Here is a 14,399-nt window from a genome sequence, read left to right as displayed (position 1 = left end):
AACGTCAGTGTCAACATGTGACAGTCACAGTCCCCATGGTCAGTGTTTAGTTTCCAAAAATCTTAAGGTGTTCTTTGAAAGTCATGTTCCATTTCCAGACAGAAGTCTTAAAGAGAAGTGTGGAGTCTGCTGGCCAACAGCCCTGCTCTTCCTTTGTAGTACTGGACAGAAGAATGGGCTGAAAAATTGCATTTCCAAGTGCCCTTGTGCAGAACCTCTTAGAGACTTTACTGAGCAGAGAGAAGGTACTTAGCTTGTTTTTTTTTTAATGGAGATTTGATAATAGTAGTCTTTTATTTGTGTGTAGCAGGGTACTCAGGATTTTTTTTTTTATGCTGGAAGATTCCTTGACTGGATATATGCATCTTTTAAAGACAGCAAGTCAACAGAATGTTTCAGCTCAATTGAAATTAGAAAAAGAAAAAGAGCAGCAGAGGGCTTCCATGTTTATTTGAATGTAAGATGTTGGAGTGCTGAATTCATTTTTGTGGGCTTCCTCATGCATCCAGCTGGCCAGAAAGGACCTTTGGTCTGATCCAGCAGGACAATTCTTATTTTCTTCAAGGCTTCATCTGGAGTGGGGAAAATGAACTGTGTGCTTGCATGTAAATGGAGGAGGAAGAGGAAGCCCTGCACAAATCTGCAATGGAAATATAGGTGATGCGTAAACAAGAGCTCCCCATAGTGGCGCCGCACAGCAGGTTAATTTGTGCCTTCATGTTAGACAGGGAGGAAGAAAGCCAAGAGCAAGTTAGTAGAAATCAGACTAGCAGGTTTTTAAAAAAATATTCAACAGAGGTGAAAGTCACATTTAGAGTTAGAATTTTTTTTCTGTGTTCTGTATACATATTGCAAGTCTTTGTCTTATGTATACACAAGCAGATACAACATACGTTTCTACTGAGATTTGCATAGAAAGATTGGAGCGACTGATTGTTATTATTTCAGAGCAGCGGTGCAGCACTGGAGAGCCAGTAGTTAGTATGGAGACTGATGGTCACGCGCAGGAGAAGGGAGCATGGGAAGAGTTTTAGAAGAGCTCACAGGAGAGAAGCGCTCTGGCTCTTACCCCATTACTCTGGGTGGAGTGTACTGACTGCTCGCTGGCCGAGGAACATGTGCTCATGCGGTCTGTGTCCTTGCTGTGTGAAGAATGGCGGTGGACCTGGCGCTGGAGGGAGTCACTATCCCCGGGGAAAGTGAAGGAGCCAGGGCGGCTGACAGGGGATGCTGGGATGGAGCTCCAAAAGGAGCCTTTCTGCAGAGGACTGCTGGGTGTAAAGCTTTCCTTGCCAAAAGGAGATGGGAAAGTCATTGCAGGAGGAGAGTTTACTGGTGAGATGGCTCCAGGTCTTGCTTTCCCCAGTGTCAGTGATCCTATGCTGCTCCTTGAACGAATTTCCTCTGAATTAACCCGGCAGTCCCTCTGATCTGCATCTGCTGAGCCACAAGTGCTTCCTGGTGCTTTCCGGGGGCTCTCCAAAGCTTTCATCTTGGGGATCTTCTCTGCTTCTCTCTCAGGACCATTTTGCTGTACATTTGATGGGTGCCTGCCTGCCTGGCTGAAGCCAGCCTGTAGGGTGCTTGTGTGGGGAGGCAGGGAGGGATTGTGAAAGGACATACCTGACATCTTGTCTGCCTCTGCTTGGACTGAGGCTGCAGAGGAGACCAGGACTGGGGAATGGTGTCGGACCGGCTGTGGGATCCGGGAAGGTCTGCTACGGCTGGAACTGGGGATCCCAGTGCAGGTGCTTGGGCCGCTACTGTTGCTGTTGCCACCACCAGGGCCACTGTGGTTCCTCTGGTACTCGATCGGTGATGTCAAGGCTGAGGTGGCCATTGAGAGAAAGCAGAGACAGTCACATAAAATGGAAAGTAATGCAAAGCAGTTTTCCACACGACTTCAAATTCAATTAGCCTAAGACTGTGTCAGCAATTATTGAGGTTGGCATCGCTTACGTCACATTTGTTAACTAAAGCAGTACATAATCAGGAACAAAGAGAATATTCCAACACACAAGCGACATAAATGAAGAGTGATATACATCTGTGCAGGGACAATTTGTACAACAGTTTCGACAACTAAGGAAATCTATTGGGGAATTTAACCAAATACTGGCACTTGAATAGGAGAAACGCAGTTTACCTTACCATTTAGAAAATTACGCTGGTTTTCCAAGATTTGGTTGATTTCATGGATCCACATTTGACGGACTCCTGGACTGGTGGAATGCAAAATAAAAGTCTCCATTGCATCACCTGCTCTTGACGTTAGTGCAAATTTACATGGATCGTTGTCTACATTTTCCTCCAAACAAAGGCAACTCACCTTCATTAGAAAAGAATGGAGCAAAGAATTAAGAGCATGTTTTTCCCTGTGTGATTATTTTAAATTAGAAGCATAATGTCATTTAGTAAACCCACATAGTCCAAATCAGGAGGAACAATGACTGGAGACCTTTGTGATCCTCAGCATTTCTCAATGGATTAAGGGGTGCAGCAAAAATGATGGCTCCATTTTGGCTTCAGCACAGCCTACCAGGGTAGTCATGCCCTAACTGGAAATTTATGAATAATATTTCCAGTCCAGAGGCCAAACTTATGCTATCTCTTTTAAAAAGATACAGGTTGAGTCTCCTTTTTCTGAAATGCTTGGGACCAGGTGTTTTGGATTTTGGATTTTTTGGGATTTCAGAATACCCTTATTTGCTTGTATGTACATAATGTGATATCTTGGAGATGGGACCCAAGTTTAAACACAACACTCATTTATGTTTCATATGTACAGTAGAGTTTTGATTATCCGACATAAATGGGCCGGTTTATAGTCGGATAACCGAATATGTCGGATAATCCAGATTGTCCCCAATGACGGCGCATATGCACACATGCACCACAATTGGGGACAATAGTCCCTTGCCTCCCTTCCCCTCCTCCCTTCCTCAGTGGCTAGGATCTCCTCAGCTCGCGGGGAGTGTGTGCACTCCCCGCTGGCTGAGGAGAAACAAGCCGGGAAGGGGAGGACTGAGCCCAGCCCTTGCCTTCTCGGCTTGGATCTCCTCAGCAAGCAGGCACCACACCCTGACTCTGCCCCCAGGCCGGCCTTAATGGCCGGTCTGTTGAGTCCCAGAGTAGTTGGTTTCATATATTTCGGCTCTCTTCCATGTGTTCAACACACTGTACGGGGGCTTGTGGTAGTAGATTCTCTTTTATGCCTCCAGGCATCTTGGCATGCACAGTTCATAGTTGTACAAAGATATTTCCAAATCCCCTTTAAAAGAACTCTTGGACTTAACTAATCTTCCCCAATGTGGTCCTCTAGATATTAAATGCCTAGTGGTTAAATGCCTGTACTGCAGCCATTCACTCAAAACCACAAGGTTGCGAGTTCAAGACCAGCAAAAGGGCCCAAGCTTGACTCAGGCTTGCATCCTTCCGAGGTCGCTAAAATGAGTACCCAGACTGTTGGGGGCAAATTAGCTTACTTGCTGTTCACCACTATGATCTTTGGAATAGCGGTATATAAATAAAACAAATTATTATTATTATTATTATTATTATTATTATTATTATTATGTTGGACTACAGCTCCTAACAGGGTCAATCATTATAGTCAATGGTCAGGAACGATGGGTGCTGTAGCCCAAAACATTTGAAAGGTGTCACATTGGAGAAATCTGCACTACACATTAGCATGAAAATGGAGTTAAAACCTTTCACTTAACTGTATTTTTTTTTTAAAAAAGCCATATACTTACCTTTATACTATTTTTAAATAAGAATCCTGGTGTTGAGAAGCCTTTCTTTTTATCTAGTGGTTCACTAAATATGACAATTTGCTCGAACAGGAAGACCCGCCTTTCTTTCAAACGTGGCAAGAGTCCTGTATCCTGGTCTGTAACGATAAATGTGTCTTGCAGCAGCAGCTTTCCCTGGGCAACAATTTTACCCTTAAAACACAAACCAGAATGAGTTAAGTCTTCTAGCCCATTAGGTGGCACAAGTAATTATCATGCTAAAGAAAAGCATGGGTAACAAAATACTGACATTTTAGGATTTGTTTTGTTTTGTTTTACAAAGTTATGATGGTCTTTGTAGATCAACATTTTTACATCCTTCTTTTTTATTATTATTACTACTACTCATACTACTGCTACTAGTTACTATTATTATTTTATTCCTGAAGCACTATAGTTTTGAGGAAAATGGAGAATAATATATGTAATCACCAATTTCACATTCTAACAAATCAGCACTAGACAAATTGACAACATGTCAGCTTATACAATACAAAGGTTCACATTTTCAATAACCAACAGAACGGTATCAGCTAATCAAAAAGAGATGAAGAACATACTATCTTCACCAGGAACTGTAATAATTAGGACACAATTTGCTGTCTCCTAATAGCATGAAAAATCAGTTTATTGATACATGCATGAAGGTTTCTAAAGCCCTTTTGGCATCAAGTCAGTAAGTAACCTGATCCTGAATTTGCAGACTGAATTTTAGAAGCAGAGCTCTTTGTTTACATTCATTATTCATTGATTTGGAATTTAGCATATGACTAAGGTCAATTTAGCCTAAAGGTGAGTTCTTTACAGGATGCCTTCAACCTGTAAAAAAGAGGCAAGCATTTTAGACTTCTATAAGAATTCTGAAACTGAGACAAGTCAAGGATGTTTAAAAAAAAAGATGTTTGTGTGATTTGAAAGGATACAATTTTGAACAAAACCGGTAGTTCACAAAAAATGAAGAAGAACACAAGGAAGAACTTACATCAAATCCTTGTAAACGACCAACATTCATCATGTCATTGCATCGTTTGGGGACTATGCACATTACTTCTACAGCCCTCTGTTGAATCAAAGGAGAAGAATATTAGAACAGCTTGCTGTACTCAAAGATGTCACTCCACAAGATAGGATATATAACTCTCATGTTAGTAGCAGACTATTTAATAAAGACAGGTTGGAAGCTGCTAGTAGGACCATGCCTTCTTCTGAAGATTCTTTTCTGAATTCTTTCAAAACAGGAAACATCCTGTGTTAACCATTAATTCCAGAATGAATAAACCTTGGAAAATAAAAACAAAAGAAGTACTAGGAAGAGGTAGAACACAAACTTTGCAGCTCTACTATACTGCCTCTACAGAGTCCTTAGAAAATTTATCTTGGATGACTAGACCCAAGAAAAAATTAGAAAAGGCAACACAAGACACAATGATGAGAAAGACACTATGCTTGATGAACTAACTCTTCAGGATGAATCAAATGAGGTCAAGACAAACAAAAAGCCTTCACCCTCCTCAGTAAAGGCCACACCATTGTTCCAGATGGATAGGCTGGAATGGCACCTGAAAAAATTTGTGAGGACAATTCAGAAATCAATACAACTCACTATTCCTGATTGTCTCAGATATATTTCCAGAAAAGAAGTTGTATCAAAGATGCACATGGCATGTGGGTGAGATGAACCATAGAGCAGACAGAAGTGAATTAAGATTCCAGGATACCTTTGCAAATGAAATAAATTACTTTAGCCCTGAACAGTATTGCCTTGTGTAATGCCTCATCAAGTAATAATATCCAAGAGGTTGCTTTGATCAAGAGTCTGAGGGTCAATGACACATAATATGGTGAAAATACATGAAGCGGTCCTGGGTTTGTAGAGTCTCTAGAGGTATTTACTATACTGCCTGCCCCTTCAGGAGCAGTACCTGAAGGAGTTTGGATAAACATCACTTTCCAATGCAGAAAACTGGGTAATGAAAAACAACAACCTAGCATCATATGTATTTAAGAATTACTATAAGGGAAGAGCAGAGCATTAATTCTGTAGTTATACTAAAAGAGTGAAGAGTCCTATTACAGCTACAACAGTTACCTTAATGCTGGTAAAAATATTTTTAAAAAGAAGTATTTCCAAATACCTCTAATTCGGTTGTGTCAAGATTAGCTTTTTTGGAGTATTTGAGGAAGTCCTACAAAGAAAAGGAGAGAAGTATAAATTGAGGTTGATATTCTATTTATGATAAAGAGAAAAAAAAAAAAAACAAACCAAAGGTACTCCACACCTAAATGGGAAATTCTTGTTTTTCAGAAGTACCTGATGAAAATAAAATGCACAGTTATCTTTTCACAGTAGGATTTCTAGAATCCAGTTTATTTGAAGAGATTCTAAACAGATGAAATACTGTCTGTATCTTGACTGTTTTTTTAATTTGTTTTACTGATTTTATTTAAACTATCCCTTTTTGGATGATGTAGGTGTATCCACATATTCCCTCCCAAGATCAGATTGTCTCAATTTTCTCAGAAAAGGTGCACTTAGGTCCCAAACACACTGCAGAACTAATCCATTTTGAGAGCATTTTAACTGCACCGACTCAATGCTAGGGAATTCTGGGAACTGTTGTTTTTGAGGGACATTTACCCTTCTCTGTCAAGAGAGCTCTGGTGCCACAATGAACTATAAATCCCAGGATTCCCTTACACTAAGCCAGGGCAGTTAAAGCAGTCTCAAACTGGATTATTTCTGCAGTGTGTTTTAGACCTTAGAAGGCAATATTAACATTTTCAGATCAGACTTAACCCAAGTTATTTACAATAGTCTCAGACAACTACTCCCACCATGTGCTTTCTTTTTCTAGAGTCTAATGCTGTGGGCAGAGATTTGATTATTTATCTCGCTAAGGATTTAAAAACAGTAGATGCTGAGGCTAAGAGGTAAGCAATGAAAAAATATATTGATATAATACATGGTTGTTGTTGTTTTCAAGTGCTCCAAATGATACACGTTGCAACTGATAGCATCCCAAATGCCTTACCTTTAATAACAATTGATATTTCATAATTCTTTGCACTGGCTTTATCAGCAAATCTGTAAGCTGAAGTCTATGACCCAAACGCTGCTTCAAGTCCTAGTATAAAAATAAAATAAAGTTTACAGCAGAGGAAATATCTAGCCCATTCTGGGTCCAAATTCCCCTATTTGCCTATATGTTCAAGTGGACAGAATCAGCACTATGAGTAGAGTTTTACCTAACCAATGTGTGCGTGTGCATGTGTTCACACCTTCAAGATGCCATGGGTGACCCCATGAATTTCACAGGGTTTTCTTAGTAGAGCAGAATAAATATCTCTTTATTGCTTGTTAGTATTATTCCTCCCCCACCCTTATTTGAACTTTTTTAGTCCAGTGTGTAAAAGCAGCTGGAGGCCTGAATCCAGGTTACTATGACAACACTGCAAAATTCACTTAGACGAATCAATGTCATCTGGCTTTCCAACATCTCACAAGTAATATATATTTTGAAATGACAAAAAAAGTGATTTTATGCTTCAAGTAATTCATCTATTAATCAGAGTTTGGTACAGAGTGCAGAGCTGGGGAGAGGAATCATTTGTTTGGTAACAACATATTAACTTCACTCTTATCCTCAGATCCCAAGTGGGGTAAATATATCAGAGACAGCAAAGAACAAGCAAACTTGGAAAGACTACATGTCTCCCAACCTTCCCCACTACTTTGGCACTTACCTCAAAAAATGTATCAATGTATTCTGAGACAATATGCTCAGACTTTGGTTTGTTTTGGCAGTAAACTATGTACATGTGCAATCTTCTCTCCTGGAAGAGGGGGAAACCAAGAAGAAGACTGTATTGAATATAAATATAAAGAAAGCTGAGATAGACTGAAACATGGACAAATCATTAGAGACTACAGTACTTGTAAGAGCTAATCTGAACTATATATATATATATATATATATATATATATATATATATATCTCCCCTCACCATATAGGGTGTGTGTATAAAACCATATACCGTGCGCCCTTACTATCTGCAGGGGATCTATTTTGGATCCCCCTGTGGATAGTAAAAAATGTGGGAACTTAAGTCCTGTTCTTCTCAATGGGTGCACACTCTGTATGGGTGCACACTCTGTTCACACTGCTGTATGTGCATGTGCCCATTCATAAAACCAGGGCTTGACATCTCAAACTGTGGATGGCAAGCCTGCGCATGTATATCCATGTGTGTGAAGTTTCTCGTCTATAGTCAAGAAATGCTGAGATATTTTGAAGTCCCACTTGAAGCAAAGGAGGAGCCCATGGACACACTGTTGCCGTCTCCAGATGTACACCACGCCTTCTGCTTCCCTGATAGGGAAGATTCACCACATTGAGTTAAAAAGAGTAAGGAGGAGGAGGAAAGAAGAAGACCCAGCCTCCTTATTTGTAAATGTGACTTCAAGCCCCTCCAGCTTTTCCTCCCTGTAGGAAGCAAGCATCCAACTTTCAAGCATTCTGACCAGTTTAATGCTTTGTATTGCGGACAGGCAATATGTAGATCAGCTATGAGCCACAACTGTTCCATTTCTTTCTCATGGTGTGGTACTGAATAAATCTGGTAGCTTCCCGGATAGCTAAGGGAAACAATTTACTAAATAGCTGAACAAGTATAGCAAACTGTACTTGTCCTGGTGGCTGACTGAACAAGCTGGGGAAGACACACTGAGAAAAGTGGTCCTTGATAAAAAAAAAAAAAAATACAACTACTGTAGGAATGCAAGATCAGTCAACTGAAGACAGGGTGGGTATATCTCCATGTTTTGGCAACCCCATACAGATTAAGACCAGAAGCAATCTGATTTAGGAAGAGGTCAAAATATACTTTAACGAATTACAAGAATAAGTTAGAAATGGTGTTCAAATGTTAAAAGCCACCAAATTGCATAGTAATTCCACTTGATAGCAGGGAAAATAAGCAACAAAGGTAGGAACTCTAGAGTTCACAGGAGCTATTCTATGTTTGTGACTTAGCCTGTGAAACTCTATCACAATCAGAATAGGCTATACCATTCAGACAAATTGTATGGGTACAATTTAGACCATTTTGTAAGGGTAAAAGTCGCTTGCCTTGTTTAGTGCTCACAAAATCTCATTGCTTTCTAATAGACAAAAGGATAGCTGGATCAGCGTTGGCTGACAGCAAAGAGGGAGAAAGACAGGCATGTTGATTGAAGTAAAGTTTTCTGCCATCTAAAGGCAGAATTTTTTTATAATGTATTTTTTAACGCACCTTTAGGATCAAACTAACGGATGCATAAATGTTTCAGTAACTGACCTTAGAAACATTCCTTTTTTGGACCAGAATTCCCAGAATCTAAAACTCCCAGTGACTATTCTGTCTGAGAGATTCTGAATGTTGTATCAAAAAAAACCCAAACACCTTTTCCAAGGTCTTTTCAGTAATGGCCAACGACTCCCTGGACTTCCTTTCAAGAGATGTGTAATTGTTCTTGGTATTCAAAAAGACTTAAAATCTTTTTAAAATGGCATTTAGTTGATTTGCTGGATTGTGGAACTGTTTGGAACTAAATTTATACTGATTTATTTTTTAAATAACTGTGTTTGTGTACTCGACAGCTTTATTAATAGTGTTATTTTTTACTGCATCGTATTGGTATATTTTTGTTAGTCTTATTGGATGGACATGTCAAAAAAGGCAGTTCATAATTTTGACCCATTTTGAAGTTTCTCTCAGTAAATATGAGAGAAATAGAACCTTTAATTCTTTTTCAAACAAAAGCTCTGATTCACAGGATTCTGAATGTAATAAATGTAATCAAGTCTCATGGCCATTTCTGATTTCTCATTTCTTCATCCACCCACAACCCCTGCTTGTAGATTACTCAGAAACTGCTACATTATACTAAGCTATGTTGCGACATATTTAGCTGTTAAAGAGTTCCTACTGCTTTCATTGCTCCTAGCAGATTGCTTCTGGCTCCAAAAGGTGCATAAACAATGCCATGGTTGTCAACGATGAAGAGAATAGGTTTTAATTATATTATGTCTTCTGCCTCTCTCTCTTGGCTACTATTCCTTGCCAGTCTGACCCTAGATTCATGAAAGCAAGCAAGTGTAGAGAAGTGCATTTATACAATAAACATATTTTGAAAACCGAAATACAGTATTTCAATTATGGGAAGCATTTGGGTAAATGTTTGCAAGGATTGTATGAATGCTGCGAAATATCCAGCTCCATGATCAAAATAGCTTTTTTTGCACACATTGGAGAAGATGTTCACACTTACATGTTTAACAAAAAGTGATCCCAATTTTTCTGGATCCTCAAGGCACTTCTCCAGTTCTCCTAAAAAGAAACTGCAGAACAAAAACAAAAACACAAAAAAATCAATTTTTTTTTTCTGGCTTCACTGTGTCAACAGACGACACATTCACAACAGTCTGGTTGCATTTGTTCTGTGGGAGGAGATCATTTGTACAAAACCAGTTGCAAAAATATTTGTAGAGGACAGATGGGTGAACACCTGGACAGGATTGGCTGAACTCATTCTGTGATCCCTAAGGCCCAGAGTTGTGTATCACTTTTTACTTCCCATAATACTATAAAAAATCCTGGGGCACATCTTTTCACTTTGCAAACTGCTTCAGTAGTTTCCTTTTTAAATACTGTTGCCTCCATCAACCACTTGGTTTCTGTGTGAGCTGGACGGTCCTGACCTTATAAAAGGAACATATGGAAAAACTTTTTTTCTAGATATGAAAATTAAGGAGCAACAGCATTTGTATCTGCAGAAGAAATCTTCTCTGGCACTCCTTTGAAGATTAAGACATGAACATGGGACTGCTCTGAAGCACTGAACAAACAGTATGTATGCCATACCCTCCCCATTTCAGAAGTAAATAATCAGTACTGAAAATGGCATATAGCGTTACATGTCCAGAGATTCTCACTCATTATTTCCAAATCTGGAAAAATGCAAACTGAAGTGTTATCCCCAAGCAGCACAACTAGGAAAAGGGAAATTCCAACTTAAATGAATCATGTTACAAGACACTGAAAGTTAAGAAACTGGATTAAAGCCAAAGACTGTCTATTAAGAAGTAACCACCACTCATCCATAAAGATGTTAAAGAAGGGAGGAAGAGACAGATGGCCATTTGGGGCCCTAATGGTAATTGGAATGTAGTTCTTCCAGCCAAAGATTCTACAAAGATGGCTGAATCCCTTCTGAAATGCCTTGGATTCTGTGAACAGACCACCAGACAGTTATTCTTATTTGTAGACTTTCCAAATATAAGGCTCTCGGACATTCAGGGCAAGAGCCAGGTGTCATTCTGATCAAACTTTTCCAACTGACAAATGGAGGGACATGAAGCTTTCAGCTAAAGTAACATTTTCAGATATAAACTGAGATTAAATACGAGGCTTCCCGGTAACCAGAAAAAACAAAGCAACTAACCACATGATGTGTCCATCGTTAAACATAAAATATCCTCAAAAATGAGAGGATTTTCTAGACTTACAGGACACCTTTGTGGGGTTTAGGGCCAGTTTTTCTGTCACTGGGACTCTTTGTAGACTTCAGGGATTGTCAAACGTTTAAATAAAACAAACCACAAGGTACTCAAAATTCACTTCTAGTTTTAATTCTTTTTTACAACATTAAACAGTCCAGAAGGCCTGCAACATATCTAAAAGGTGAATCATTGCTGGAAAAACATTCTATCTTTTCCCTCATAAAAAGATGGTCTCTGGGAATCTGAGACCACAAAGGCCACCTATGAGGGCCATGTGCACCTTAGGGCTGCACTTTTTCACCCATGATCTAGACCAGTGGTCCCCAAACTGTGCCCTTTAAGAGATTTTGGACTTCAGCTCCCAGAAGCCTCAGCCATGTTGGCCAATAGCCTGGGATTCTGGGAGCTGAAGTCAAACATCCCTTAAAGAGCACACTTTGGGGACCACTGATCTAGACAAAGCTGCATGGGATACACATCAGGAATTGAGAATCAGAAGCAGGCTTCAGTGAAACCAGCCTGACATTGAGAAAGATCGGCTTGCAGCTGTATGCATGATGTGCTGCATCTATCAGGAATTGACTAGCAAACTACTCATGTGATAAAAGCCAGAAGGCATTTGTATCCATTTCCAATATCATCCACTAGTTAATTAAAGCAGTGGTGCCAACCTTTTCGGAAAATGTTCCAAAAGCAAACCCAAACTATTAGAGTGTGACACTGGAGTACAGCCAGCCCTCTGTTTTTGCAGAGGATCTGTTTCGGACCCCCCCCCCCCCCCCCTCCAGCGCGAAAATGGAAACTCGCAGATATTCAAGCCTCATGGGAATAAGCCCCTCCATTTGCTCCTCGCAAGTAAGCAAGGGTTGCAGGTCTGAAGTCAGTGCAAATGAAGGGGCAACTGTATAAGCTATAGCACATATACAGCCTGATGCTCTCTAGGGTTGCCTTTGTCTCCAGAAGAAACTATTTGGAAGTACAAAGTAGCATGGCTCTAGGGAGGCAGATAGCAAAGGCTGGACTCTATGCTGGGGCTGGGGAGTAAAAAGAAAAATGGCCACAGTTATCAGTCTATAACCCAAAGTAAAAGTCATTAATATATGTCTAAAATGTTTTAACTCATAGTTTACTTATACTTTAATTTTTTAATGGTTTCAATTATGTGATTTTTTTAGTTATTATCTATTATACCCCCCCCCCCCCCCACTGGCTTGAGTCCCAGAGCTGGGGGGAAAGTGGGATATAACTAAGGCCTGATACAGACAGCCAAAATAAAGCTGCTTCGAGTCACAGTGGAGGTATGGTGTTTCAATGATGCATGCGTCCTAAAAGTCCAGAAGCCACACCAAAGCTACACTCCAGTCTGGAGCATGGCTTTGGTGCGACTTCTGGACTCTTAGGACGCATACATCATTGAAACACCATACCTCCACTGTGACTCGAAGCAGCTTTATTTTGGCTGTCTGTAATAGGCCTAAGTAATCAACCATCCACTTTATTTGTGCCACATCTTTTCCTCAAGACTGGAATTCAAGATGACTTTGAACTCAAGATAAAAATACAAATAAAGTCACATGCAGCTAAAAATATACAACCATTAAGGTTAAAATAGGGCAAATGAGGGAATAAGAGACAAGGAAGAGGAAAAGGGGCAGTAGTGCATAGACTAGTGGTGGAGGAGAGCCTCAAAGTTCAGAGGAAAAGTCAGGGAAGTCGCTCGCTGTTACCCCTTTCCCAGTGAAATCACAAAAGCCCTTTAAGGTCTCTGGGGCAACTGAGGAACAGGCATCCCCACACCTTTTCTACTGCTGAATCAAGGAATTTTTAATATATTTTTGTGTGGTTGTATGATTTGGCTCTCCTTTCCCCTTGTTGACATTGATGCTAGAGCTGCAAGGAACTTTTTTTTCAAAAAACAGAAGAAATGGAAATAAATAAGAGAGAGAGAGAGAAATTATGAGTATCATTCTTTCCTTCTTTCAATTTTCTTCTGAAAACCCACCAGTTTCTCAGTCTATGGATTTCTACCCTACTTGCTGGTTTTGTTGTCGAAATACAGCAAAAGTTAATCATTCACCTTTAAAATCTTTATACTACCAATTGATTAACATTTCAAGCATATTTTATAGAGCGTGGAGTGATTTCTCCCACTTCTTCAGTAGGTAAGGAATATTAAATATAAAAAGAAAACAAGTTAAAAATAAAAACATACATACTCTCTGTGCCAGTCATATATTTGATGAATGTTGCCAAACACAATTTTGTCTTTCCCTTTCATATCATCGGGAACACCATCTTCTTTCATGAGAGCCATGTAACCCTGAAATACATTAGCAATAAAAATGAAAATAGGTCCTGCTATCTGTCTTTTAAAAATACTTCTGACACCACACACTGAGGAGCTCAATCTTTATTTTCCACACCCCCCATGGCCTACTGATGTATTTGGTATAACAGAAGCTAAGACAGATGACACAATTATCTGTTGTTAAGCAGGGATAACCAAAGTGTGACCTGAGACCCACAGAGGCCCCAAGGCTCCCAAGCACTCTCACAACTCCCCCTCTCCTCTGTCCATCTGGTCACTTCTTCCTAATTTTTCTTCTTGCTGGCCTAAAGCTGGCCTGTGGGAGGAGGGGGAGATTACGTTGAAATGGCATCCCAGAGATGTCTGGAGCTGCTGTCTGCCATTTGAGATATACTGTAAAGGTTTTCCCCTCCAGCATTGGGAGGATGGAGGAGAGCCTATGACCTGCCAACTTCTGAGGGAGGGCAAAAATGGCTCCGAGACCCTGAGAGGCCACCCAGCCTTGGTGTTAGGTGGTTCTGAGTATGCACTTCTCTAGAAAATAAGAGTAAGCTATGTTGGAAGAGATCAAATTCTATCTTCTCCAGCATGCTTTGCAAGAATCTTAGCAACCAGGGGGCATTAGATGGGTATATTATTTAAACTAAAGGTTGAAAAAGAAAACAAAGAGATTAGCCAGTTTTTCACTAGGGGCCCATAGTCTACAATTTGCTTATCCATGCCATACTGGATGCCTGTATTTAATAGATAAAA

General features: G+C 40.0%; 1 protein-coding gene across 2 annotated transcripts in view; it reads right to left on the bottom strand.

The window, feature by feature from the left end:
* Positions 1–14,399, bottom strand: part of TRIO (trio Rho guanine nucleotide exchange factor) — a 289,861-nt gene that overhangs the window by 16,266 nt on the left and 259,196 nt on the right. For both annotated transcript variants that reach the window (XM_089516462.1, XM_089516461.1), the window contains exons 40-48: positions 13,555–13,658; positions 10,108–10,177; positions 7,542–7,631; positions 6,830–6,922; positions 5,933–5,983; positions 4,780–4,857; positions 3,759–3,950; positions 2,152–2,329; positions 1,070–1,827 (exon numbers count right to left, since the gene is read on the bottom strand). In XM_089516462.1, coding sequence (XP_089372588.1) covers positions 1,070–1,827; positions 2,152–2,329; positions 3,759–3,950; positions 4,780–4,857; positions 5,933–5,983; positions 6,830–6,922; positions 7,542–7,631; positions 10,108–10,177; positions 13,555–13,658 — 1,614 coding nt within the window. The remainder of the gene's footprint in view (positions 1–1,069; positions 1,828–2,151; positions 2,330–3,758; positions 3,951–4,779; positions 4,858–5,932; positions 5,984–6,829; positions 6,923–7,541; positions 7,632–10,107; positions 10,178–13,554; positions 13,659–14,399) is intronic.

This window comes from Sceloporus occidentalis, unplaced genomic scaffold, assembly GCF_023333645.1.
Source record: "Sceloporus occidentalis isolate IW3139 unplaced genomic scaffold, rSceOcc1.0.p SCAF_3, whole genome shotgun sequence".
Lineage (NCBI taxonomy): Eukaryota > Metazoa > Chordata > Lepidosauria > Squamata > Phrynosomatidae > Sceloporus > Sceloporus occidentalis.
This window is presented reverse-complemented; position numbering and strand designations above follow the sequence as displayed.